A 27,413-nucleotide genomic window follows, 5' to 3' on the forward strand; every position below is an offset into this window, starting at 1 on the left:
ATGGTGGGGGGGAACCCCGTCAAGGGGCTGGGCGGGGCCGTTGGGCCAGTGTATCGAGGGAGGTTTGTCGACAGATTTCCAGAGTTCCCCACAGTGAGTCTTGGCAGACTGCTCCTACTCTCTGTTCCCCCTTTCCTCGAATTGCTTTCTCCCTTGATGTGTTCTGCTGAAAGAGCAAAACTCATCTCTTCCACTCAGGCTTCTTCTTTGATTCCCCAAAACACGATAGAGGGGAGGGAGCCAGGGTCATTGCCCAGAGTGACAAGGATAGTCTTCTTTGATTCTCCAAAAGGATTTAGAGATACGTTGCTAAAACTGGCTAAGGTTAAAATCTGACCAGAAATTATTCTTGTTGGATATTGCACAGCGGCAATAAGTTGTTACTGAATTGGCTTGTCTACTCAGGAAAATTCTGTTGCAGATACAATTACTTGTGTAATGCAGTATCCAACAATGTGTGCATGCAGTCTGGCTCCTTATTAGAGGTTTGCTGTGTGCATATATTGAGAAGTGAAGATATAATTAGCAGTGGTTGTTACAATTCTCCAAAGAGCTCTGGGTGGTGTGCAAGGCCCTCCCCATTTTATTCTCACAGCCTAGACTATGCTGCAGTATCAGTATTGTAACTAGCCCGAGATCATGTAGAGAACTTGATGGAAATGCATCCTGCACTTGCTCAGATATATCTTGCCTCCACTCAGGGTGCTAGGTGTTTGGGGAGAGGGAAAGGCAGTATGCAAATGAATGATAACAGGATCTGTACATCCATGAATGGAGGAATGCTTATGCCAATACTCACTGGGATAAAGCTTTGCTATCATCGTACGTAAGCAATTCCGAAATTAAAGTCACTCATCCTCAGAGAGATTTGTGAGATGAACATAGTCTTGTGGTCTCTTGTCCTCATCTACAGGGTCTCTGCTTGCTTTTTACAGGCTGGAAAATTGGTACCAATTGGAGAAACAGCTTCTAGTTGTCTCACAGAAATCTTACCCCGAGTAAGTACCCTGTTCTTTATGTTTCTCTATTGATTATTGAAAGTTCTTCCCATATACCAACTGCTGTAGGCAGTTGCTATCTAAATGGCCACAGTACATTCTGCTTTCTTTATTTTAGGCTTTCTACTACACATTAGCAACATTCACATACATGAACAAACAATATAAATGAAGCTGAAAAGTGTGTTTAGGGTTATGTGTGAGGTGAAGTTTTTAGTATTGGCTGTAGTAGATCCAGGATAGCAGTAGTTTCCTGCATGCTTGCTTTCATACAGTGGTTGCCAGTTGTTTTGTTATTATGAAAACCTCATAGGGATGCACATTTTTTTTTTTTGGTTTGGTTTAAATAGCATATCAGGTAGCATGTTCTTTCAGAACATATCTCACAGAAACATTGATCTGGAGATTGGGTATCTAATGGGCTTCCTGCTCCCATTTGAAGCTAACCGTTTCAGAGAAATGGCCCCTACTCACTGAGAAAAGCAAAACATGGGAGATGTCTGACCAGTGCCAAGAAAGTCTTGATTTTCATACCTCCACAGATCTGAGTACTGTATAAACAACCTTTCTTCCTGGCAGTTGGCATTAGAATGAATCAACAGAAAATCTGTTTTAAAAATCTGTCACATTTTGTCCTGCCCTTTTTCTGAGGAATTCAGGACATTGAACATAGTTCTGTTTTCTTCCATTTTCTCCTCATAGCAACCCTGTGAGAAACATTAGGCTGAGAGAGAATGACTGGTCCAACATCACCCAATAAGCTTCAGAGCAGAGTGGTGATTTGAACACGGGTCTCCCAGGTCCTAATCAAGCATGCTTATACCACACTGACTCTAAATCATCTGAGAAGGGTCTGATAGTTGTTTCCTGAAGATAATGTAGGGATACAAACAATTTGAGTTTGGTAGCACTTCAGGGACCAAATAGATTTTCAGGGTTGGTCTCTAAGATGCTACTAGATTCAAATCTAACTGTTGTACTGCAGACCAACACGACTACCCTCTGAAACAGAAAGGGGAATCCTTGTGTTCCTTGTCTTAACCTTGCCCCCTCCAAAGAAGTATACTACAGAAAATTGCCTATAATATATTATTTGCTTTCCAGTTCAAGGATTTCTTTGTATGTGTAAAATTTGGTACTTCATTAAAGAAACTCAAGGTTTGGTGTGAATGGTTGCTACAACAGTTGGTCTGTATAAAATCTTGCACATTGTGCACTGACCAGACTTCATTATACTGTGGTATGCTTCTTACGGATGAAGTCCATGGAAGCATATGCCACAATAAATCCGTTTGTTTTTAAGGTGCCACAAAGTCCTTTTTGTTTTGGCGTACCCTGTGTTCCTTCTATTTTAATTCTGGTTCTGTCTTTCAACAAAAGAACAGGAGGCACAAGATGCAGGACACATTTGCAATACTAATTACAGTTCTGTACTTCTGAACAGTAATGATCATAATATGGAAGCCTGGGCTCTGTCATTCTGTAAAAGCTCCATTGCTTCTCTGGGTGAACTTTATTTCTTTTGTTTTGAGGTGGTCTTTTATTAGTAATAGTTCTTAGTGAACAGGGTTTTTTGTACACTAAGTGAGGCTACCTTCTGGCGCCCCCCCCCCCTGCGCAAACCAATTTTCAAACATAAATGCATTTTAGAAAGAATGAAAAACACAAAATTTGAAATCGGTAATTTTTTTTTTTTCAATTGTGAGAACATGGATCCATGCTAGGGATGCCCTGTTAGTGAATTATTCTTCAGATATTTGGACATTAGTTGCACAGGAATCTAAAGCCACTTATGACCGTTAGTGATGTTTGCCATACAGGATGTCTGATAAACAGTTTTCCTATTGCCTTATAGCCACTTACTCCACCTGTTGTAAAAAAGTTTCGAAACACCACGTATCCACTCCTTGGGAGAGAAAGAATATTTTATGGTCGAGCAAACGACCCTGATATTGCATCTTGTTTGACACATGGTGTAAAAACCATACCATCAATAAAGGTAAGGATTTTAAATCTTTTTTTTCTCAGCAAAAATACCCCATTTATTTGTATGATTTTGAAATGTATTTTTGATTAAGGGAGGAACATGGGCATACCTTTCCCATGTAGGAGTACAACTGATATTTATATCCAGATTGGAGTCCAGTAGCACCTTAAAGGCCAACAGGATTTTGTAGGGTTGCCAGCTCCAGGGGGGATTGCAACTGATCTCCAGGCGACAGAGATCAGTTCACCTGGAGAAAATGGCTGCTTTGGAAGGTGGGGTCTCTGACATTATACCCCACTTAAGTCCTTCCCGTCCCCAGACTCCACCCTCCTCAGATTCCACCCCCAAAATCTCCAGGTATTTCCGAACCCAGAACTGGCAACCATAGGTATAAGCTCCCCTTGTCAGATATATGTAGTTCCTACTTGTGTCCAGTGAAGTAAGCTTTGACTCAGAGCTTATATCCTGGAAATCTTGTACGTCTTTAAGGTGCTACCGGACTCACGTCTTGCTATTCTACTTCAGACTAACATGCCTACCCACCTGAAACCAGACTCACGTCTTGCTATTCAGACTAACATGCCTACCCACCTGAAACTATATTTATGGGAGTGAGTCCCATTTTATTCATTGGGCTTAAACCCGGGAAAGTGTTCTTAGGACTGTAGCCTCAGTCCATTTTCTTTAAAATGTACGGTGTAAATGGGGTTGTCGGTTATTTTTAATCATTTGTTTGCAGTCTTTTTTCCAAATAAAAATGTTTCACTATTACAAATAGATGAGGTATTCCAGAGATAATTGCAGTTAGTGTCTGATGAAATGTCGGTTGTTGCATTTTTCATAAGTTGAGCTAGCGTTATATTGACGTTCGATACTTTCCCTGAATAATGACTTTTCAGAAATAGTAATTAAGTGAAGCATAGTTATCCACTTCAAAATGTTATGATAGCGAGACATTAAATAAAAGGCGTGGCTTAGCTGTATTGATCAGTGTAGTTAGCACTAGTGTTTCAAAAAGCAAATAGGATTTATGCAGTAGTATCCCTTTTGAAAGTGCCGAATGTTTGTTTGTATCTCTTCCTATCTGAAATATCTTCAGGCAGCCTTACTGACAAATCCACCTCCCAAAACATGCTTTCAACAAAAACTGAAAGAGAAGAAAGAATCTGTTTATCTGAGCAATCGTGAAGCACCCCTCGGGAAGTGCCATGATCTGGTGTCAAGGTTACCTAAAGGACTGGATTTGACTAACACGACATTTGGAGTAGCAACCATCAGAGGTAGCAGAACTAGTAGCGCAACACCATTGTTCACTCTCATATAGAATAATTATGATTTATTGTGGAATTTGTTATACCTCATACTGTTCTTCAAAATGCTATTGTACTAAAACCAGCCTTCTGCTAAGAATGTACCAAAAGGCAGTCAACCAAGACTGCATCAGTCTGAACAATTTAAAATTAAATTGCATTAATTAGAGAAGTCAAGTTTCACAGCATCGTAAATTAATAAAAGCAGTATAAGCAGAGTTCAACAGAATTTAAATACATACAAAAATGCCTTTTCTTGGCCCCATGTGTATAGGAACAGCTTCTTGGCTTTTCCCTTACACTCTAGTGGTGGATGTTCTTCCCCCTTCAAAAACTGCTAGGGAGAAAAAGGAAGGAAGAACCAGGACACTGACTTCAGTCTTTGCCTCTAGTCAACCAGGATGTAGATGGGATGGCAGCTCTCTCATTGTTGAGAGGGAAGCAAGAGAGACCTAGAAGAAGGCACCCTGGGCAGAAAGGCTGTCAGAACCCATTGCCATTACAAGTGCATAAAGTAGTCTACACATCTTACGATTTTTTTAAATAGATTACTTTTTTTAAATAGCAGATTTTTAAAAATCACACCCAGTACACAGCTGCAGAAACTTGATGCTACCCCATGATAAGACATACATGTTAGCCATGTTCAGACTTCAAAACCCCCCAACTCCAACTCTGCCAACTCAGCAGAAGGTTGGATTACAGACTTCCAAATCATGCATTCAGAGCCCACATAAATATAATTATATGCATGCAGAGTTGTTTTCAGACCTTCAAAGGAATGTAATGGAGTTGGAGCAGGAAGGGTAGGCTTAATCCCTAATATACATGAGTCTAGTATGACATGAAGTCTCTAACATGCTTTGTGGCTCAGATATACTGCCGGGTCTCTTGCAAGCTGTGGGAACAAGGTCTGCTCACATAAAGTTATCACGAGTCCTTTGGTACTAGCTTAGCTGTTTTCATTCCTGTGTTGTGTGATGAGAATGATTCCAGCTGTGAAAACGGCCCACAGATCTTTACTCAGCAATTATTTTGATCAGATTATTTCATTACTTGTATTGGATTACTTGCAGAGGGGCCTGGTGGAGAAGTTATAAATCCACCAAAGACATTTGAAGAAGTCAATAAAGAAGCACTCGACGGGCATGAATTGTATGTTGCATCTCACAATGATTATTCTGTTGGTGAGTAAGGGCAAGAGAGTGTTTGTTAAATAAAAAAAAAATCTAGATATTGACAGTGGTTAAATTTAGTTGTTTATAGTTTGCTTATGCTTACCCCTCCTGCTACAAAGTATAATGCAAAGCAGACTGCCACTTTTTAGAAAAGCTGTTGTATTTGGAATGAGGACTTCACCCTCTAGATATTACTATAATATACGAGGGGACCTGTGGATTGGGTCCAGTGCAAAATTTCTCATTCCACAGAAGCTCTTGTGCAAATGAGAGTATTATAGTAGTTGCTTAAACTAAGCCAGACGTATTCCCAGTTGTGTTTCTTGAAAAAGATCTTGTGCAGTCACTTTCTGGGCACTATAATATATGGGGAGGAAAAAACTCTGGCTTGGAAAATACCTGGAGACTTGTGGGTGGGGCCTGGGGAGTCTGGGGAAGGCGGTCAGTAGGGGTATGATTCCATATAGTCCACCCTCTGAAGCTGCCATTTACTCAAGGGGAACTGATCTCCATAGTCAGGAAGATGAGTTGTAATTTCAGGAAAACTCAAGGTCCAACTTGGAGGTTGACAGTGCTTGCACATACAGAAATGTGCTAAGTCTATTTATATTTGCACATTGCTGGATCCAGGCCTATACTGGTAGCTGCCTAGTATGTTTCCTCTCTGCTGTGATATTTTGGAATTGCCTTTTATCAAGCTTAATGATGGCTTGGGACTTAAACAGATAATTTAGATCTTTGTTTTTGCTTGTTTTTAGTGTGCATGTGGCACCAGTAAATGATGATTCTTATCTTCCACAGGGGAGCCCATGAATAGAAAATATGACCCATCTACGTTCAAAAGGTTTAATCTTTATGGGAAAGAAACACCACATTTTAATGATGGACGAAATGCAGCCAGAACTTTACGCTGGCTCCATGAGATGCAGATGTAAGTTGTGACAGGTTCCAGATGGTGGGTGAAAAGTACGCAGACGGAGAGTGATTTCAGCAAAGCGTACTTTATTCGGTCAGGAACAAGACGACTTTGGCCGGCTCACAGGCCGGCTTATGTCCCCCGAGAAACCACCACCCCAAAACACACCCTTACTTTCTTATAGGTTATTTACAGTGGCCGAGAGTCCCATAGGCTCTCGGCCGGGAACCTAGCCCCCTAATTGGAGCGGGCTAGGATCCGCATAGTCCACTGTCTCTTGGAGCTAAGCTCCGCGTTTGTCTCTGGACTTGTCTGGACTGGATACATTACAGTGGGGTTGGCTTTTCAACTCACTTGTTCCTTTCTGATGGTATACATTTTGGCTCTTCAGTCCTCCTTTTTGAGTTCCATTTTTTCATTTTACAGGGTACCATAAGTTAGTTTGGGTTCTCCAATCATTATAGAAGGATTTATAAATGCTTCTAGGGGGGAAATCCATGCTTTTCAACTCACTTGTTCCTTTCTGATGGTATACATTTTGGCTCTTCAGTGATCTGAGTATGTAGTTTCTTCATATTTTTTTCAGGATAGTCCAAGATGATTGTACCTCATAAAACGCAGAGGTCACCACGTTTCATAATTTATTATTTTATTTGACTTATGTTATTATAGTCCACCTTTCTCACTGAGACTCAAGGCAGATTATGCCATGTTAGGCTAAGAAATATTGGGTTTTATAGTATTAATGCTGTGGATGATTTTAAATTGTATTATATTTGTATGATGTATGAATAGTTAGAACCTGCCCAGAGCCCTGCTTGGAGGGATGGGAATGGGATACAAATTGAATAAAATAAAATAAAAATACACAGTGTAAGTCAATATGATCAATGGCTGTGACATCCAATAAACAATGTAAGAGGGTTTGGCTTGCAGAAATTTGAAAACAAGAAAAAACCCGCTATGGAGCTCAAGCAATGCTGAAATAAAGCATAGGCATTTAAACATGATACTTTAAATCATTCAGAAATTACCCAGTAGGAGCACAATTAGATACATTCCTTACTCACATGTGAGAAACTTTTAAGATGACAATAAGGACAGATGTTTTTGTCCCCAATTTTTCAAGTCTGCATTAATTTCGGTTATTAGTTTTTGGTAGTTATTTTCATACAACTTTGCGGTGTTATCTGATATCCAAATACCTAAATGATGGTTGACTCCTCTTAATCACCCAAATTCAATTCAAGCCCCACATCTTCTAAAAGTCCACAAGCCACCATATAATGTTGGACAGGCTACTACTGTTTAAAAATGGTTGGCTCCTCTTAATCACCAAAATTCAATTCAAGCCCCACATCTTCTAAGAGTCTACAAGCACCATATTTTAAACTAATAATGTTGGACAGGCTACTACTGTTTAAAATTTCTTTTACTGACTACATGTTTTAATGTTCCACAGGGAACAGGGCTGGCCCCAAGGATCTTCGAGTATAAATATCAAATCATCAGCAAAGGCCTGTACCTTGTATTCTTCTCCTTTTACTCTCAGCCCTCTTATCATTTCATTAGATCTTATTTTATCAATTATTGACTCAATTATAAAGATAAATAATAGTGGAGAGAGGGGACATCCCTGCCTTGTGAGATTGGCAGCAGGTTATACAAAAGCCCAGAGTCAGAGTGAAGCTGAGCACATGCTTCACATTTAGAGACTACAAAGTATGACGGTCAGTCTAGATAGCTCTCCATGCTGGTTTCCTACATACAGTGCAATCCTGTACATATTTACTCAGAAGTAAGTCCACATTGTTCAATTATGCTTGCTCCCAACTACACGTGCATAGGATTGCATGCATAGGATTGCATTTCTGCTGTACTAGGGCTATCTTCCAGAAGGAAGGGTTGGCGCGCTCTAGGCGAATGCCTAGTTCACCTAGTGAGCGAGCCAGCCCTGACAGGGAAGGACAGTTTAGAAATCTAATTTAATAAATAATGTCTTGTAATGAAGAAAAGATTACAGTGTTAGATTGGCAGCAGGTTTTTTTTTTTAATAAATTTATTTTCCAATTTTTCACCTTTACATTTCACAAAATCTATATACATGAGATAAGTTAAAGATTTATACATCTCTGAGAGTCTTTGTTTTAACTTTAACATAGTTTTCACTAGTATTTCATATTCTTCTTTTATGCTTTAGCCAGTCGTATACAATTTTCCATCTTTTCCAAAATGCATTTTCTGGTTTGTTATTTAATGCTAAGCTTAATTTATCCATTTCTGCAATGTCCAAGATCTTATGTTTAAGTTCTCTTATAGATGGTATGGCTTTCGACTTCCACCGTCTCGCTATCAAAATTCTTGCTGCTGTTAGAATATATATTATTATGCGTTTGTGGTTTTTTATTTTATCCGGAATCATGTTTAGTAAGTATATTTCGGGTTTTAAGGGGACATTTGTTTTAAGTATTTCTAAGAGGATTTTATGGATTTTTTTCCAGTAGGGTTGTATTTTATCACATCTCCACCAAATATGGAGATATGTACCTACGTTCTTCCCAAATCTCCAACATAGATTGGAAGCTTTGGGGAAACATTTGGCAATTCTATCAGGGGTCCAGTGCCACCTGTAGAACATTTTATAGATATTTTCTTTATATGATGTCGCCTTCATATATTTTATTGATCTCCACGTTTTATTCCATTGGTTCGCGTTTAGAGTAGTCCCTATCTCTTTATTCCAGGTTATCATTGACTTTTTAATGGTTTCTTTTTCTAATTCTTCCTCCAGTAACTTAGAGTATAATTTTTGAATTAACTTATCATTGGAGGAGAGTCAGATCTTATCTATTTCATTTTGATTTATGCAGAAACCTGTTTTTTTATCAATCATATATCTAGTATTAATTATATTCTTGTCCCACCAAGTTAATTTGATATTTTGTTTTCTTAATAAGTCCTCCTTTTTGAGTTCCATTTTTTCATTTTACAGGGTACCATAAGTTAGTTTGGGTTCTCCAATCATTATAGAAGGATTTATAAATGCTTCTAGGGGGGAAATCCATGGAGGGGTTTTATTATAAAATTTGTGTTTTATAATATTCCAGGATTTCATTAAGGCGGTTCTTATTATGTTTGTATGGAAACTAGAATGGATTTTATCTTTTCCATACCACATGTATGCGTGCCACCAAATACCTAAATATTTTGCTTTTGTGCACTACTTCCATTTCGGATATCTCCTTTAACCTTGTTATCAGTCTTTGGGAGCAATTTTTCACTATTATCTTAGTTTTTTGGATGTTTATCTTAAACCCAGCTAGTTCTCCAAATTCTTTTATATCTTTTATTAAAGGATCTTCGAGTATAAATATCAAATCATCAGCAAAGGCCTGTACCTTGTATTCTTCTCCTTTTACTCTCAGCCCTCTTATCATTTCATTAGATCTTATTTTATCAATTATTGACTCAATTATAAAGATAAATAATAGTGGAGAGAGGGGACATCCCTGCCTTGTGAGATTGGCAGCAGGTTATACAAAAGCCCAGAGTCAGAGTGAAGCTGAGCACATGCTTCACATTTAGAGACTACAAAGTATGACAGTTAGTCTAGATAGCTCTCCATGCTGGTTTCCTACATATAGTGCAATCCTGTACATGTTTACTCAGAAGTAGGTCCACATTGTTCAATGATGCTTGCTCCCAACTACACGTGCATAGGATTGCATGCATAGGATTGCATTTCTGCTGTACTAGGGCTATCTTCCAGAAGGTTCCTCCAGTGCTGTTTTAAATAGTTTCTTCCACTCCTTAATGCATTTACCAGGACTGAAACCTTGTTTCATTGGACACAGACTTTGAACATGAAACATCTTTAAAATAAACAATTGATCTGGATTTGCATAAAAACAGTGACAGCATACATTGTGCTACCATATTGTCGTTTGCTTGACAGAGTCAAGTTTTATGCAGGGCTTCCTTTCATAATGGCCTCTCAGATAATATTCCAGTGTGATTCATGAACTGCATAATGGCATGTTACAATTATTTGAAATGAGAATTACATTTTGTCTTCCAAGCCTTGTCTTGCTGTGAGTTGTACAATAGAAACTGCTTATCAAGCATTTTACCCCTACAAGTTAAAATTGTGCTTTACTGAGGAACCCTCCTTGGTCTTTAAGACAGAGTGGCAAAGAGGAGGAAGTATGTTACAGTTGTAGTTTTATTAATTCTGCAGGAAGAAGTCAGCAAAAATTGTGTCCAAAATAAGTGATGATTTCAAGGAAAAATTTCAGCCTCAGCTTGGAAGAGTCCTTGATCCGTAAGTGAATCAAGAGGGTCTTTGTGGTAGAATTGGCTCCATTGTTAAATTTATTAGAAACTGGCTTGCACAGGAGTGTCAAACTTAAGGCCCAGGGGCTGGAACCAGCTCGTCCAGGGCTCTTATGTGGCTTCCCAAATCTCCAACATAGATTGGAAGCTTTGGGGAAACATTTGGCAATTCTATCAGGGGTCCAGTGCCACCTGTAGAACATGTCCAAAATAAGTGATGATTTCAAGGAAAAATTTCAGCCTCAGCTTGGAAGAGTCCTTGATCCGTAAGTGAATCAAGAGGGTCTTTGTGGTAGAATTGGTTCCATTGTTAAATTTATTAGAAACTGGCTTGCACAGGAGTGTCAAACTTAAGGCCCAGGGGCTGGAACCAGCTCGTCCAGGGCTCTTATGTGGCCCACAAGCAACTGATGCAAGGACGGGAGTGCTGGGGGGAGTGGGCGGATCCATTCCATTGTGGCTTTAGCATGGCAGAACAACCTTGTCTGCAGTTTTTCTAATTCTTCCTCCAGTAACTTAGAGTATAATTTTTGAATTAACTTATCATTGGAGGAGAGTCAGATCTTATCTATTTCATTTTGATTTATGCAGAAACCTGTTTTTTTATCAATCATATATCTAGTATTAATTATATTCTTGTCCCACCAAGTTAATTTGATATTTTGTTTTCTTAATAAGTCCTCCTTTTATGGCATACATGGCCCAGTCCAGCAAAGTGACATTTTATGTCAGATCCAGCCCTCGTAACAAATGAGTTCGATACCTCTGCTTGCAAATTGTGATAAGGTTTTTATTCCTGACCTACAGCTTTTTGTCAGGGGAGCTGGAAGTGATGTTAGCAGATTCAGACTGCTAGCATCTGCCATTGTGTAGTAAGCCACATTGCCTCCCATCCCCTTGGCTCTGATTTTAAGACATTCTTTCAGGCTGGAAGAGGCTGAGGTGATAGTAATAGGCCAAGCTATGTGAAGCCTTGCTGCACGATGATCAATACCAGCAGGTTCATATTATCACCACAATTACTGTTTAACAATTTGTTTAACATAATATAGAAACTTGCCCTGTGAATACGTTATGCCTCTGTACTTAGTCTGCCAGTCAGCTGAAGAGTAGTAGTGAACTTGGCAGTGTAGGAATGTGTGGAGGGAAGTTAATGGCAAACTACCAGAATATCCAGATTTATGGCATAAATAAAGCCCCTCCAGGGAGCTAATGGAATGATTTACAGTTTTCTTCCTGCAGCCACAGCCACTGAGGGGCTGCTGTGTAGCTTCTGAATTTGTCTTTTGTTTGAAAAATAAGGCTCAACATTCACAATACACTGGTGTTACATAAAAGAAAAATGAGCGATGTTTGGCTGGTGTGTTGGGGAAGACAGAGGCCCAAATATGATCTGGGCTTAAGTAAAAGCCAAAAGTAAAGTAGACCTTAAGTAAAGGTTAATTTGGGATTGAACTGGAGCTAACATGTCAGGGATGTCTTACATTATTAATTATCCTTTCAGTTCAAGGATTTATAGATATCAAGAAACTGATTCATCCAAGTTCCTTAAAAAGAAAAGGATGGTGTGAAATCTTGTTTAAAATTTATCTCCAATAAGCCCTTTAAAAATAAGTTATGGCTACTAGCCAGGGTGACTGAAGTGAGCCTCCACATTCAGAGGTACTAAACCTCTGAATCCTAGAGCCAGGAGGCAACATCAGGGAAGGCTTCAGCCTCTATGCCCTGTTGTTGGCCATCCAGAGGAACTGGCTGGCCACTTTGTGAGACAGTATACTGGACTAGATAGACCATTGGTCTGATCCAGCAGGAGTCTTCTTGTTCTTCAGTTTTTTTCATATATAAATCTTTGCTTGGCTGCAATTAATGCACTAAAAACACAGTTTCTCCTTTTTTATAGATGTATGACAAGAGTTCTTAAGTTGTTTTCTTATTTAACAGATATGAACGTTCATTTATTTAGGCTGCTTGAGTTTCTTTCTTCCTCTGTCTCACTCTCTCTCAAGAAAATATAAGCATCAAGATCAAAGACATTCGTTGCCTGCTGTGCAAATATTTTTTGACAGTTATTACTATGTGCTAAAAGGAAAAAAGAATTGTAAAAGAAATGGATTATCAGTGGTTGTAGCTTTGATTCATGTGGGAAAAGCCCCAGTGAACACATTACAGGTGAACTCTTGCCAAATGTCTTCATCAGTTGTCTTTAATCTTTACATATAGGACAAGGTGAACTGACAGCCCTGATTTAGTTTTCTCTTCTAGAACAAAGATTACACTTGGGTGAAAAATCAAACACTTATTTAGCAGATTCTTTTCTCTTACAGCATAGCAGATACGCTTAATGTTCCTCCAGACCACATATTTGGGATATGCCTAAAACCTGACGATCACGGCAAGTATATAAGATTCTTCCTCATACTTTACTCAGAGCCTCATTATATATATTTTTGTTTAAATATTTATTAAAAGGATTTGTACCCCCTTTCTCCTAAGACCCAAAACAGCTTAAATACACCAAAGCAAAAGATCATATGAAACGCAGTGCCTCTAAGACACAGAAGCATAATTTTGCATAGGGTTATTAGTCATTAGTTATTAGTCATTCGGAGCTGCGGTGGCTCAAGTGGTTAAGACGCTGAACGGCAGGCTGTGGAGGGCTGGCAGCTCAGCAGTTCGAGACCCGAGTGCGCCGCATGACGGAGTGAGCTCCCGTCTCTCATTCCATCTCCTGCCAACCTAGCAGTTCGAAAGCAAGAAATTGCAAGTAGATAAATAGGGACCACTTTAGTGGGAAGGTAACAGCGCTCCGTGCGCCTTGGTGTTTAGTCATGCCGGCCACATGACCACGGAAACGTCTTCGGACAGCACTGGCTCTTCGGCTTGGAAACGGAGATGAGCACCGCAACCCTAGAGTCGGCTTTCAAGCGAGGGAACCTTTACCTTTACCTTTATTAGTCATTAGCCAGGTAACTAAACAACTGACCTAGACAGATCTAATACATCCCAAATTCAATTTGCCTAATTAGAAAAAAGGCCTGATGAAAAAATTCCACTTTGTACATTTTTCTATAAGTAGTTTTCCACACTCGTTCAGCCTGTCTTCAAGGATACACGTGATGCTGCCTTCTATTGAATCAGACAGTTGCTTCAGCAAGCTCAGACTCATCTACTCAGACTGGTAGCAGCTCTCCAAGGTCTCAGGCAGAATTCTTTCATGTCACCTATTATCTGATTCCCTGCCTATTTTATGTCCTGTTTGGTTATGGATTGTTGTTTGTATCATTTTACACAGGCTGTAAAGTAAGGCAGCTCAAGCAATTTGCTGGAAAGTGGCTAAGAAATTATCCAAATAGAAATTTGGTTCAATTGGGGGGGGGGGGGTGGTACACAGGAAATTCCTTAACCACTCTGCAGCCCTAACTTCAAGATTTTGACTTGTCTCATGTGATGCAAGATGAAACAAGAGCGCTGACCCTCCCCCACCACTTTGTTATGATATTCCTATGTTGGTCCTTTACTTGGAAAAAATCACTGTCATTGTCTAGTGTTTTGCTTGTGTTAGCCAGTTACAGTCAACTCCACATTCCCAGAAAGGGAAGGATGAGGCCTGTCCTGTTATAAAGGGGTGGTTATCTTATTCTGTTAACTGGAGATACTGAAGTTTGAACCTGGGACCTTCTGTATGGAAAGCAAGTGTTTTATCACTGAGCCACAGCCTCATGCTGAGTGTGTTACAGCAGCCCCATCAAAAGCTTACAGTTGCATGAATGAGCATGGCTAGGTCAGATAAACGGAAGGACAGATCATTAGCCAGGTGTAACTGAAAGAAGGCACTTCTGGCAACTTCACCAAACGGTCCATTCATCAGCAAGACTGGGTCCAGAAGCTTACCATGTGTTAAGGCCTTGCAAAAATAACAGTTACCGAGAGGAGGGGTTGTGGCTTAGTGGTGGAACATCTGTTTTGCATGCAGAGCATCCCAGATTTCATCCCCGGCATCTCCAGTTAAAAAGGATCAGTTAGAAGGGGATGTCAAAGACCATGGAGAGCTGCTGCCAGTCAGAGTAGATCCTGACAGACCAATGGACTGACTCAGAATAAGTCCGTTCCAGGTACTGAACTAAAAGAATCATCTTGGAGAGCTTTGGTTTTATTAGTTGATTGATTGCTTGTGCAGGTGTTGGGGACCTTCTTCATTATCGGCTTCCTAGTGAATACCTACGAGGGAAAGACAGAGAACGGGCTGTTTTTACTGCAATTCGACAGAATTTGAAGAAAGCTAATTACCACAACTTTGAAACATTATTAGAAGCATTCAGGCACTATGATAAGGTTAGTGGAGTTCCGAGATGAGGTGAACATTTTATGTGAATGCTGGATAAGATATGCAGGGCTATTTTTGGGCAGGAACGCACAGGAACGGAGTTCCGGCTGGCTCCCAAGTTGGCCACGCCCAGCAGGAACTCATTAGCATAATAGGCCACACCCAACAGCAGAAACTCATTAGGATTGGCTACATTAGGGGTGTGTGGCCTAACATGCAAAGGAGTCCCTGCTACAAAAAAAGGCCCTGGGTTTTGACAACAAACAAGGTAAACAGAATAAAAAGCAAAAGGTGGGTGTGGCTGGATGACCACACTTCTGGTAACATGGGGGTGCCGCCTAATGTGGTAATCAGCTGTGCTGTCAGGGGTGTGGACTAATAGGCTAATGAGTTCCTGCTGTTGGGTGTGGCCTATTATGCTAATGAGTTCCTGCTGGGCTTTTTCTACAAAAAGAGCCCTGATAGATATGTATGCTCAGTTGCCAGTATTATTCCTAAATATGAGCATCAAATTTGAATCCAAAATTTATTCTTTATATATCACAAATAGAACTTTGCTTCTTTTTTTGTTTTGTTAATGTGTGATCACAGAATTATACCAGTTTCATCTCAGGCATTGACTCTCTCTGGGGAGCCTTTACACAGTCCTTGGCATTCAGATGTCACATATGTCATAACAAACTGCTGCTTGTTTGTTTGCTGTACTCTCACACTCTCTCTCTGTCCTCTTGCTCAGAGCTCAGTGGCAAGTGTCCTTGTTTAGGAAGCCTCAAATCAAACTATAATTTGCAGAGACATCCAGTTGCACATACCTGGGCAAAGTAAGAGTTCATTTACTCAATGCAAAATGGGATTCTAAATGATCATTTAATTCCAGTTTCGAATCTTAGTTTGTGGAGGAAAAAATGATTTGCCTAGGTGCCTGCGTTCAGATTTTACAGGAAACTAGGGTATGATCCAAAGCTTCTTAAACCATGAAGCTTTCAGTCAAACTCTCCCTGCATGTGGAGTGGGAGGAGTACAGCAAACAAGCCAGGATCATGCCCATTCAAAACAAGCAAGAGGTTCATCATGATGTCAGGATGCATCCACTGGCATGCGTCCTACCTTAGCCTGGAACTTCCTCCAATGGAAGAGTCACTTAAGTTAGAAGAAAGCTCCTTAGGGCTGGAAAACGTCTTCAAACATTGCTCTGTGGAGTGGTAGGACACAGACCACTGGCTTGTAGGCTAAGAATCCATTTTGCATAATGAAGTCAATATAGTCCTCATGCAGATGTATTGGTTAGTGAGGCCAGTATTGAAAAACACATTATAAAGCATGATGGCAACCTGATTTTGTGCTCCTAGGATGGTGATGGGAAAATAAGCAAAGACGACTTAAACAAGGCCTGCTTTCAGCTTAATATTGACTTGGATGCAGAGCTTCTGGATGCTTTATTTGATTTCTGTGATTTGGATAAAGATGGCTTTATTGACTATCTGGAGTTTGTAAACTTCCTCAACTGGAAAGACAAAATGTCTCTTGGCGAGTATGAAAAAAACATAATTACAAAAGGTATGTGGTAAACTTTCGGAGATAATTAAATTCATAGAGTTGATTTCTATATTTATTGATTTTCTTCCTTTATTCTTGTGTGGGGAACCCAGTGTGGCTTACCTCATTTTCCTGGGGAGGAAAATTTTATCTTCACAGCAACCTTGTGAAATAGGTTAAATTAGGTTTGAGTGTGACTGGCTCCAGATCACCCAGCAACGTTCCATGATACAGTGGAGATTCAAACTTGGGTCTCCTACATCCCAGTCTGATACTCTAACCACTGTACCACACTGGCTCTTGATAGATGTCTGATTCATTAGACTGTTCTCTGTAGGAAACTGGAGATTTGGAATCAGCAGTAAAATGGAATAGACATGTTTCTCCTTTCAGTACTGTGTGAGGTGTTACAACCAATGTATTCTAAGATATATTTCTTTTTTCGATTGATATCCCGCCCTCCCCTCCTCCTTAAGACACCCAAAGTATCTTTATTAAATGTATATCCCACCTTCTTCCATACGGCTCAAGAGTACATTACCATGTCTTTATCTGTGCTAGCAGTTTCTGTTTCACAGCCAAGGGACTAAATATTTTGTTCGGGAGGTGAAGTGGATTCTTGCTTTTTCCAGAGAGTGCTGTCAATACCTCTTTTCAAGAAGACTGGAAATGACTTCCTTAAAAGAGACAGTGCTGACAGAACTTTAAAAGCCATCTTTGGATCCAGATACTTTATTTATCACCACCTTCTTTCTAATCTTGCATTCCTGGGCAATGCGTTTCAGCATATGGTGGTGATTCAGCTCCAGACTTTCCTGGGTGAAACCAACCATCTGAATCCTTTGTAAATCTAGTTCTAGTCCTGGGTTTGACACAGAGATCATCCTGACTCAGGTTGATGACCTCCATTGGAAGATAGGTCCTTGATTCTTCTTGATTTCTCCATATCTTTTGAAACTGTCAACCATGATGGTCTTCTGGGATCACCTGTACAAGTTGGGGGCACAGTTCCAGAGTGCCTCCATTTCTGTCAAGCGAGTAGATTCCAGAAGATGGGCTACTGTTTTTTAGAGCATGCTACAAGATAACATTCAGCATATTTGATATCTTCATGAAACTTCTGGGTAAACTTGTCAGGTATTTTGAGTGATATATCATTCATATAGAGTATATTGATCATACCTAGATGCTTGGTCCAGAATCAGTAGCTGGAAACAGCAATGAGCTGGATGTGAGCAAATGAGCTCAGCGTAGCCCAGGAAAAGCAGAAATATTGATGGTGGGATGCTGTGATGAACTTGGAGAAAGGGATTCCACTGCTGAAGATAGAATTGTACTCCCTCTTTAGAGAGCAGGTCTTCAGTTTAGAAATTCTTCTTGACCCATTAGTGTTCATGGATATTTAGGTACAGCTATGACCAAGATGGTGTAACCAGCTTGGATGGTGTAACTTCTGTATTCAATGTGATAAACAATGACCTTGTCAGAGAATATTAATGTTCAGTATTACAGAACATTAAAGAGGGCTCAGTTTCATGGTAAAGATGTGTGGAGAATTGTACCTAGCAGTGCCACATGCTTGGCCAACTCTATCTCATAGTTCATTGTGTCCTCCTTTTATGACGAAAAAGGAATAATAATCACGTCTGTCTTTAACTTTTCATGCTGAAAAGCACTGCTTTGTGAGCATTGGGGGTTAGTTGAAACATCTGCCTCGTCTAGTGAGTTTTCCAGATATCCCCAGCAATTTCTAAAGTAACAGCCATGCCATCCCTGTTAATAACACATCTGCTAATGACTGTTTTAATGCACACCATTTCTGCCTTGTTCAGGAAAAAGAAAACATTTTTGCAGTTGCTTTCATAATTTTCTTGTTCCTGAAGAGGGATCAGAATCTGGAAAGGAACAGCTCTATCCCATTCAGTGTTTGCTATTTCTAAGGATATGACGCAATCCTTCTCTGCCATTTGCATTCTTTTATGGAGTTTTCAGTGTAGCTATCCAGGTTGAAGTCAGTCTGCTGCATATCACAAATGTGAGTACAGTTCTGACACTTTCCAACATGTCTTCAACTCAATGAGATGTCCACTTCTTATTCACCTAATTTCTAGGCATAAACTCAACAATACAGGTTGGCAGTGCAGATGTTCTTGTGAAAGTGTAGCCTGTGATCTTGCACATTTTCTCCCATTCTGATAACAGAATGTCTGTGGTCAGTTCTGCTGCAAAGCGTAGCTAGCCATAGGTAATTTTGCTTTGTTAATTAGCTGTATGGCCGTGGCCCTAGCCCTGGCCTGATTACCAACTGTGTCAACAACTGGCCCTGGCCTGATTACCAACTGTGCCAACAACTGTACCACTATTGGTACCGACAGTACCAACAGTGCCACCAACCAAGGGTTTATAGCTGGGCGTAAGCTGGTGGACAGTGTTCAGTTGACAGTCAATATCGGAAGATTTGCCATCTTTTAATATAAGTTGTATGATTTTAGACTGACAGTTTTAATGTATTTTTAATGTATTTTTATATATGTTGTTAGCTGCCCTGAGCCTGCCGAATGGCGGGGAGGGCGGGATATAAATGTAAATATAAATAAATAAATAAATAAATTCAGTGTAACCTACAGTGCTGTTTTCTGTGAAACCACATCTGCATGGACTTGTTGCTTAGTAATGAAACTGTGCAGTGTAAGGATTCCCTGTTTATACCATATATTTTTTGGATACTTGAATACACTTGCATGCAGCTCCTGATTTGTATTTCCGGCCATCACATGGTATATTATCATTTCACAGTAGCTTGCCTCAGCATCGGCAAATTTTTAAAAGGCATTACTCATTGTCAGAACTTTGATATACATCAGTTCCTTTTCAGAAATATATTGAACCTGTCTTGTTGGCCGTTTAATGATTTTATTTTATCTCTGTATTGTTTGCTCTGACTTTATGTCAGGAGTAAATGCAGTGAAATCTCCTTGGTTCTGATCCACAACAAAATGGCCTGCTTTTAAAAACATAGTATGAACAGTTAGTTTCAACTTGATGCATTTTCTCAGCATACTACGATATGTATGGTAGATAAATTAATGCTGTCACATTTGTGGAAGATTGGAAGGATAAGTCATTTGAAGGTAATCTTCTCAGTCAGCTTTCCTGTCTGAAGCAATGAGGTCTTCCATGTCCAACAACATCAAGAAAGTGATCCCAATAAACATGTATTTGTCACATTTGTGATTTCTCCTGACAACTCTTGGAGAATTCTTGGAGACAATGTTTTGATTTATTATGCTTCAGTTAATTCAGCTGATTATGGAAAGTACCACATCAAACTGCCTGGAATTATGCAGAATTTCTTGCCTTAAATAGCATTTGCCAAATTGCATCAAGAATGTCCAAATATTTACTACTGCCTGTCACCATCCAAAATACATTCCATTTCATGCACTGTATTCCTTCAGCTAGGATTAATATTCTGTGGAGAGATCTCACATAATGTGTACTATCCACTACTGTTTCTACCTCTACAACATTGATACCAAGGCTCCTGTTTTCACTAAAGCACCAGTAATTCTATTTCTTTGCCTACGCAGTGCTGCAAAACTTTGGCTTTGAAAATGACCAATTGTAGGCTATCAAATCCACTTGAACGATTTGAAACAAGACCATAAATTATGTGATACAAACCGTTATCACAGAAGAAAAGAAATGCAGTCTTTCTGAGATGTGGTAAAATACTAAGAAAGTTATGCATCCTATATATCTAGACATGTTTATCCTGCTCTTTCTGCAAGGAACTCTGATCTGCACACATGGTTCTTCCTTCCTCATTTAATTCTCACCACAGTCATGTGAGGGGGGTTAGGCCATGAGAGGGGTTAGGCCATGAGAGAATAATTGGGTCAAGGTCATAACAGAAGAAGAGCTCTGCTGGATCAGACCAGAGGTCCATCTAGTCCAGCATCCTGTCTCACACAGTGGACAACCAGTTCCTCTGGAGGGCCAAAAACAGGGCATAGAGGCCAGTGTCTCCTGGCACTGGTATTCAGAGGTTTTGCCTCTGAATGTGAAGGTTCCCTGTAGTCACCATGGATAGTAGCTGCTGACAGAACTATCTCCCATGATTATGTCTAATCCCCTTTTAAAGCTGACTATGCTCGTTGCCATCACTACATCCTCTGGCTGTAAATTCCACATTTTAATCACTAAATGGGTGAAGAAGTATTTCCTTTTGAATCTACTTCCCATCAGCTTCATTGGCAGCCCTCAGGTTCTAGCATTTGGGGAGAAAAAGTTCTCTCCACTCTTTGCATAATTTTATAAAACTCTATCATGTATCCCCTTAGTTGTCTCTTTTCTAAACGGAAAAGTCCCAAACTCTTCAGGCTTTCCTCATAGGAAAGGTGCTTCAACCCCTTAATCATCTTGGTTGCCCTTGTTTCCAGCTCTGCGATGCCCTTTTGGGGACCAGAGCTGCACACATTATTCCACCCTATATTTATACAGGTGCATTCTAATATTGGATATTTTAGTTTCAATCCCTTTCCTAATAATACTCTCCAAACAGTTTGCCTTTTTCACTGCTGTGGCACACTGTGCTGACATTTTCACTGAACTACTTACTATGACCCCAAGGTGTCTATCCCTCTCAATCTCAGCAAATACAATACTTTATTAGCATATAAAGCTGGGATTTTTCTTTGTCCCAATGTGCATCACCTTACACTTACCAACACTGACCTTTGTTGACCACTCACCAAGTTAGTGGAGATCCTCCTGGAGCTCTTCACAGTCCGTCTGGGTTTTCACCATTCTGAATAATTTTGTGTCATCTGCAGATTTGGCCACTACACTGCTCACCCTCACGTCACTCAGTGAGTTCCATGGCAGAGTTGGGATTTAAAGCTGGGTCTCCTAGATCCTAGTCCAACCCCTGTATCACACTTGTTCTGTTCCCTTATCTGACTGTGAGATGGGACTATATGATAGGGATCCAGCATACATTATTATCATATTTGCATATGAAATTAATGCATGACATAGTCCATGAAGGTACAAGAATATCATTGAGCTGACACCTGCTTTCACTAGACTTAACACGAACTTTATATCAGCCAGCGTCTTTATTTGATGTTTGAGACAAAGCAAATGCCTTGATCTCTGTAGGTAAATTGTAGTAAGCTGTAGTCATAAGAAACGGCATGACAAATTTAGCACTGTGATTTTGATGCCGAACTAAAGGCCTGCTTTAAACAGCATTAGATAATACCAGTGGCTAAAAGGTTGAATTTGGAGAAGTATTTGAACAATGTCAAGATCACTCAGTGTTCTATTAAGTGATAAGTGGTCTACATGGTCAAAATTGTCCGGTGCAGCCAATAAAAATTCATCTTTAATTCCTTAGGAACAACAACAACAACAAAAATAGGACTGATCTCTGGGAATTCAAAGGGGGTATGCTTACAAGGTTACACAGGAAAAGAAAAAAAGGCAATATCTGTCACATAATTTCACATCAAATGAGTGGCTTTAGAAGTACATATTTGTCATTTCGTACAGTGTGCCACAAAACTAAAAACTCCTTGTGAAGATGCTAGGTGGACAGATTTAAATACCTTTGTTTCATTTTTATTGTTGTATCTTGCTGTGTCACTTCTGAAGTTTTGAGGATGTTAGTATTAGCACAGACACAGCAAAAAAATTGTAATTTGACATAAATTTATGAATGGCTATGGTTCATAAGACAGATGTTATGGGAAAATGAGTGTGGCCATTTTAGAAAATGTCATTCATAGACTCATATAAAGAAAACCATCGTGAGAGTCTGACCCACAAATCAAACAGTCAACAAGACTTGCGAAAAATGCTTCCTGTGTATTAGTCTAAATTCCTACAAATCATAACAAAATCCTAGAACAAACATACATCATCAAAGATACATCATCAACGTTGTCTCCGAATTATATAACAACGTTTCAAAATTGGATCTTCCTCAGGAATATTAGAGTGGTACAAAAGTGAGACACCTGGGATCCATTAGAAGCTTAGCAGCATATTTGAGCCTGAACATATTGAGATCAGCATCCTATTTGAATGAATTGTATTATCTTTCATGACTTGTTGTAAAGCACTTTAAGAGCAAGAGAGCTTTTGTACCACTCTAATATTCCTGAGGAAGATCCAATTTTGAAACATTGTTATATAATCTGGAGACTACGTTGATGAGGCATCTTTAATGATGTATGTTTGTTCTAGGATTTTCTTCTGATTTGTAGGAATTTAGACTAATACACAGGAAGCATTTTTGCAAATCTTGTTGACTGCTTGATTTGTGGGTCAGACTCTCATGACTGTTTTCTTTATACTTGTTCTCTCATTCATAGACTTGTGACAGCTTTCTTGTGATGTCTACCAAAGTTTTTCTTAGTCTAGACTGTGCCTTCCACCTCCTATAGGAGGAAATGGCTGTCAGGCATGAAAATCCTACAGAGGACTATTATAGGGACAAGTCTATGATGCATGGCTTAGGGTTTTGCCAGTCTTTGTGATAGTGTTTGCTATTTTGATATCATTTACTCTTTACAGGGAAAAGAAGAGCTCCTTTAGATCTCACTCCCCCTGAAGGTACAGAAAACAAAACAGATGAAAATGCTATTCTAAAGCCTGAAAACATAGTACAAAAGGAGCCAGGAAGTTCAGAATTGACACCCAGAACACTTTCAAGACCAACAGATCGTGTGTTTTCTGATTATCGTACAACTTCTTCTCAGTATAACGCAGTCGTAGGAGGCATTCCTTCCACATGTAGGTAGAAGCACTTCTATTTTTTGTTACTACATTAGCTAATACATTTTAAATGCTTAGATTCATGTGGGTAGCTGTGTTGGTCCGAAGCAGCAGAAAAAAGTTTGAGTCCAGTGGCATCTTTAAGACCAACAAAGTTTTATAAGTTTTCATGTACACACACACTTCTTCAGATACACTGAAACAGAGGTCACCAACCATTACATATAGGTAGAGGGTTGGGAGGGTGTTGCCAGAAAGGGCTAATTAGAATCAAGATGCATAAGTAATTGCGCAGTAAATTGGTAAGACCTGTGAATAGCAGCAAATTAGCACAGAGCATAACAAAAGAGTTTAAAAACAGATGTGAGAACTAAATGATATTAGTGTGTTTAGTGTGATAAGAAACCAATATCTCTGTTAAGTCTGGGTGGGTTCCATTGTCTTGAGTTCTAGTTTGTCCCTAAGTAACCACAGAGCCTGCATAGTTGCAGTGTTAATTTCCATCACCCTTACGTAGACTGGGACCAGAAGCATTCTCTACATGTTTTTTTTTTTTGGGGGGGGGGGTTAGGGTGCAGATGTGTTAACAATAATCTAGACTCTGAGAAAAGAACTGTGTACATGTTCCTTGCAAGAATTATGTCAAATGTCAATTTTAAATTAAATTTTGATGGTTTATTTTGGATAATCATCTTGAACAAATATTCAGTAAAACAGATACTAGTATAAGTCTGATTTCAACTGGCTTACAAATATAGGCTATAACACAGTCAAAGTTTTCTCATTGATTTCAACCAGAGAAATAAGCTATAATTCACCTCCTTGAATCAGCGAGAGTTAAAAAGTGGTTGACTTGGCAGGGTTGTGTTCATGGTGAAAGAACCTAGTTCCATCATAACATCTTGGTATTTTTGTTTCCTCACACAGTTGGGCATAGCAACAAAAAATCCAGCTGTGCAGAAAGAATTAGAAGAATGGATGTTTGTACTGCCTTTCCAAAATAAACTTTTAAATTGGAAAGCTAGCTTTTCTTTTAAAGGACTTATACTTGCTTTGCTGGAGATTGACAAGGTGTAATTCTATGCGAATTAATGCCTCCAACATAACAGTTTATTTTATTTTATTTGTGTCATGTGCTTTCCCGCAGTTTTCCCATTATATGGAGTTCCAACCATTCGTGCAGATATCCCTGCACCTCGCTTTCGACGCATTAGTGACATCACTAATTATGGAGATCAAGCCAGTGCATATGCATTATTATATCCATCTATCTATAGCAATAAAGGTGTATATGAGACAGACTTCTTCAAGACAAGGCCAAAAGAAGAGGTAGAGTACCTTGATTCAGAAGATTGCTTTTCAGACCTCATTCTTACAGCATACATGTGGAATAGATGCATAGTCTGCCACCTCTCTGATTTAGAAAAATCCAGTAAGGTAGTATATTTCTCAAATAAAAATGTAGTTAGTGGTTTATGGAACTGTTTGAGACACTAGGGTGCCTTTGATTGTTTCCGTGCTTTGGCATCCAAACTTAAGCCCCCCCCTTTTTTTGAGCAGCCACACAATGTTGTGATGTCATCTTGCTCCAGTTATCCTTTCACTGACCTCAGTATGTTCTTTTTCAAACTTTGGTCCAGTCTTCTTGGAAAGATCAGAGTCCAAGAACCTCAGCACACTGTGTGGACTGGAAGGTTTGCCTGTGCACGAGTTCCATCCACACTGGTGCCATTTTCCTTCTGTCAGCCCCTCATAGTGACATTTCTACCCATTCCTCAGCAGATGGGTTTTTTTAAGTTTCCCAGTTAAAGAGAAAGGCCCTCAAAAAGCTCTCCATTGGTCCAGCAGAGAAAAAATGCAGGGGGAATGGAGGTTGACCAAGGAAAGTATGCAAACCCCCCATGTGGAAGTGCTCTCATCATTGTGCATGCCTATGCATTTGCATCAGCAATGAATGCAAAGCAGAGAATTTTCTCCACGTGGATGCTGTCAGAGATTCAAGAGATGCTTAGAACAAGGTTGACATGTCCATGAGCTTCTTTTCTTTTTCCTCCCAGTGGAATAATCTAATTACGTGATGTTGTATATGTTATCTAGGAGTTCACAGATCTTAGCTATATCAAATCTTGTGAACACTGAAACTTCAAAACATACTGCAGAGGTTTCCTTGGCTATTACTGTATTTTCACATCATATATCTAATACATTCAAAGTAAGATAACAAAATATTTGCTTTTTCCAGTTGTTTATTGTGTTTTTTATTATGCTTCAAAGCAACCTTGGAATTTACAGGCGTGTCCAGACTCCCAGACTAGCCCTGTTGTATAATTTTATTGGGCTTTTGTGCCTCACTTGCCTGAGTTCCAACCTTTGCACATTTCCCATATATTCTTGCATTTTCCTTGCAGAACTGTGGTCTTGGTTTTGATTTTCCACCCTTACTAATGCACATTGTGCACCCATATATATATATATATATGGCCCCTGTCACACGGGCAGGAAACTGCAGAGGAGAAGTGTGGCTGTTTGCCCCGGGGCAAACTAACATGCAGTAAAGCGATCAGACCTACTGTGGAGGTTCTGTGGAGGTACTGTGGAGGTTCCATGGCAAGGGAGAGGTGCCGATCACAACACACGCCTGCGCGCAATGAAGAAGCGCGCGGCGCGGCGAACTGGTTTTCTTTTTTTGTGTACACTACGAATGCGCATGCTCCGTTGGGTGCGTGTGCGCATCCACGGAGACGTGGGGGGGAAGCCGTTTGATGAAAAAATGGTTGCAGAGGGAGGGAGGAGGATTTAAATAAAGGACCATGAAAGAGCTACATATGACATCAGGTCATGATGCGGTTACTCCAAGTTTGGTTAGAATTCATATCTATAGTAGCCCATTTATAGTGTAGTCCTAAACAGAGTTATAAATATCTAATAACATTGACTTCTGTGGACTTAGAAACATGCAGCTTTGCTCAGGATTGCAATGTTAGTCTGTTACAATAAAACCTCACTAATCTGCAATCAAGAATGATTTCAGGAATAATTGGATTGGATGCTGGGAACTTCATACATGAGCTCTGAAGCAGTGTTGTTGTTGTTTTTTTAAAGCAGGCACATAAGACTCTGGTGTGGACTGGGACCACAACGTAGGACAAGGAGGAAGGTTTAAGATTTCTCTCTGTGCTGTTTTCCTGTATTGAAATTGGTGCATAGGGCTACATGCAGGATCCTTATACAAGTCCTGATCAGGATCTGTTTGTTTGTTCTGGTGGGGGCATACAGCAAGTATGCAGAATGATTTCACATTGGGAAAACAGCACAAGGGAAAGCTTAGTATTCCACCGATGCAACAGTTTTGACCCAAACTGGGGATATGTTCCTGTTATCAAAAACCATTCAGAAACTCATCTGCAGGACTCCCAGCATCATATCTATGCTGGCCTTTTATCTTCAGTTACTGACAAGTCCCTTGTATGTTCCCTCTCTCCCCTGTAATTTTACCAGATGTGGTGTTTTGTTTGTTACTTTATAGGTTGCACACGTTCTGCGCAACATTGGTGTGAGTATTTCCGATGAAAGTTTTGATGAAGTATGGAGGCAGGCCTGCCTGAAAGATCATAGAGGAGAGGCTTGTGTGGAATCTGTCCGAAATGTACTGGATGAGATGCAAGCATCACACATAAAGCAGACGACGAGTTCTCTGTGATGTTTATTTTATTTACATACTTGCTGTATGTGATGGAGATTCTCCAATTTCCACTTTGTTTGCAAAACAGAGAAAGAACATGTTCAGTCACTGAAAATAAATAAAAGAACTAACCTAATCAGTTTTTTATTCGGATACTTATTTTTCAAGGTAAATAAAACATTCCAAATGAGAAACATTTATACAATCATTTATCGGAGCCAATACAGTAGTAGTAAAAGGGATCTGTCGAGGATGGGCGAGTGGGTGTCAACGTGGCAAATGGAGTTCAATGTGGCCAAGTGCAAAGTGATGCACATTAGAGCCAAAAATCCTAAATACAAATACACATTGATGGGGTCCAAACTGG

The 27,413-nt window shown here is 39.7% G+C and overlaps 1 protein-coding gene across 1 annotated transcript; it reads left to right on the forward strand.

The window, feature by feature from the left end:
• EFHB (EF-hand domain family member B) lies at window positions 1–27,064 on the forward strand. Its single transcript, XM_015426944.1, has 13 exons — window positions 1–93; window positions 936–998; window positions 2,854–2,997; window positions 4,085–4,265; window positions 5,372–5,482; window positions 6,275–6,404; window positions 10,627–10,710; window positions 13,046–13,113; window positions 14,899–15,053; window positions 16,395–16,606; window positions 23,171–23,382; window positions 24,512–24,693; window positions 26,891–27,064. The coding sequence occupies exons 1-13, from the start codon at window positions 1–3 to the stop codon at window positions 27,062–27,064; spliced, it is 1,809 nt and encodes a 602-aa protein (XP_015282430.1).
• Window positions 27,065–27,413: the final 349 nt, after the last annotated feature.

The sequence above is a fragment of the Gekko japonicus genome, unplaced genomic scaffold (assembly GCF_001447785.1).
Source record: "Gekko japonicus isolate JY-2015 unplaced genomic scaffold, Gekko_japonicus_V1.1 scaffold162, whole genome shotgun sequence".
In the NCBI taxonomy this organism is placed as follows: Eukaryota; Metazoa; Chordata; class Lepidosauria; order Squamata; family Gekkonidae; genus Gekko; species Gekko japonicus.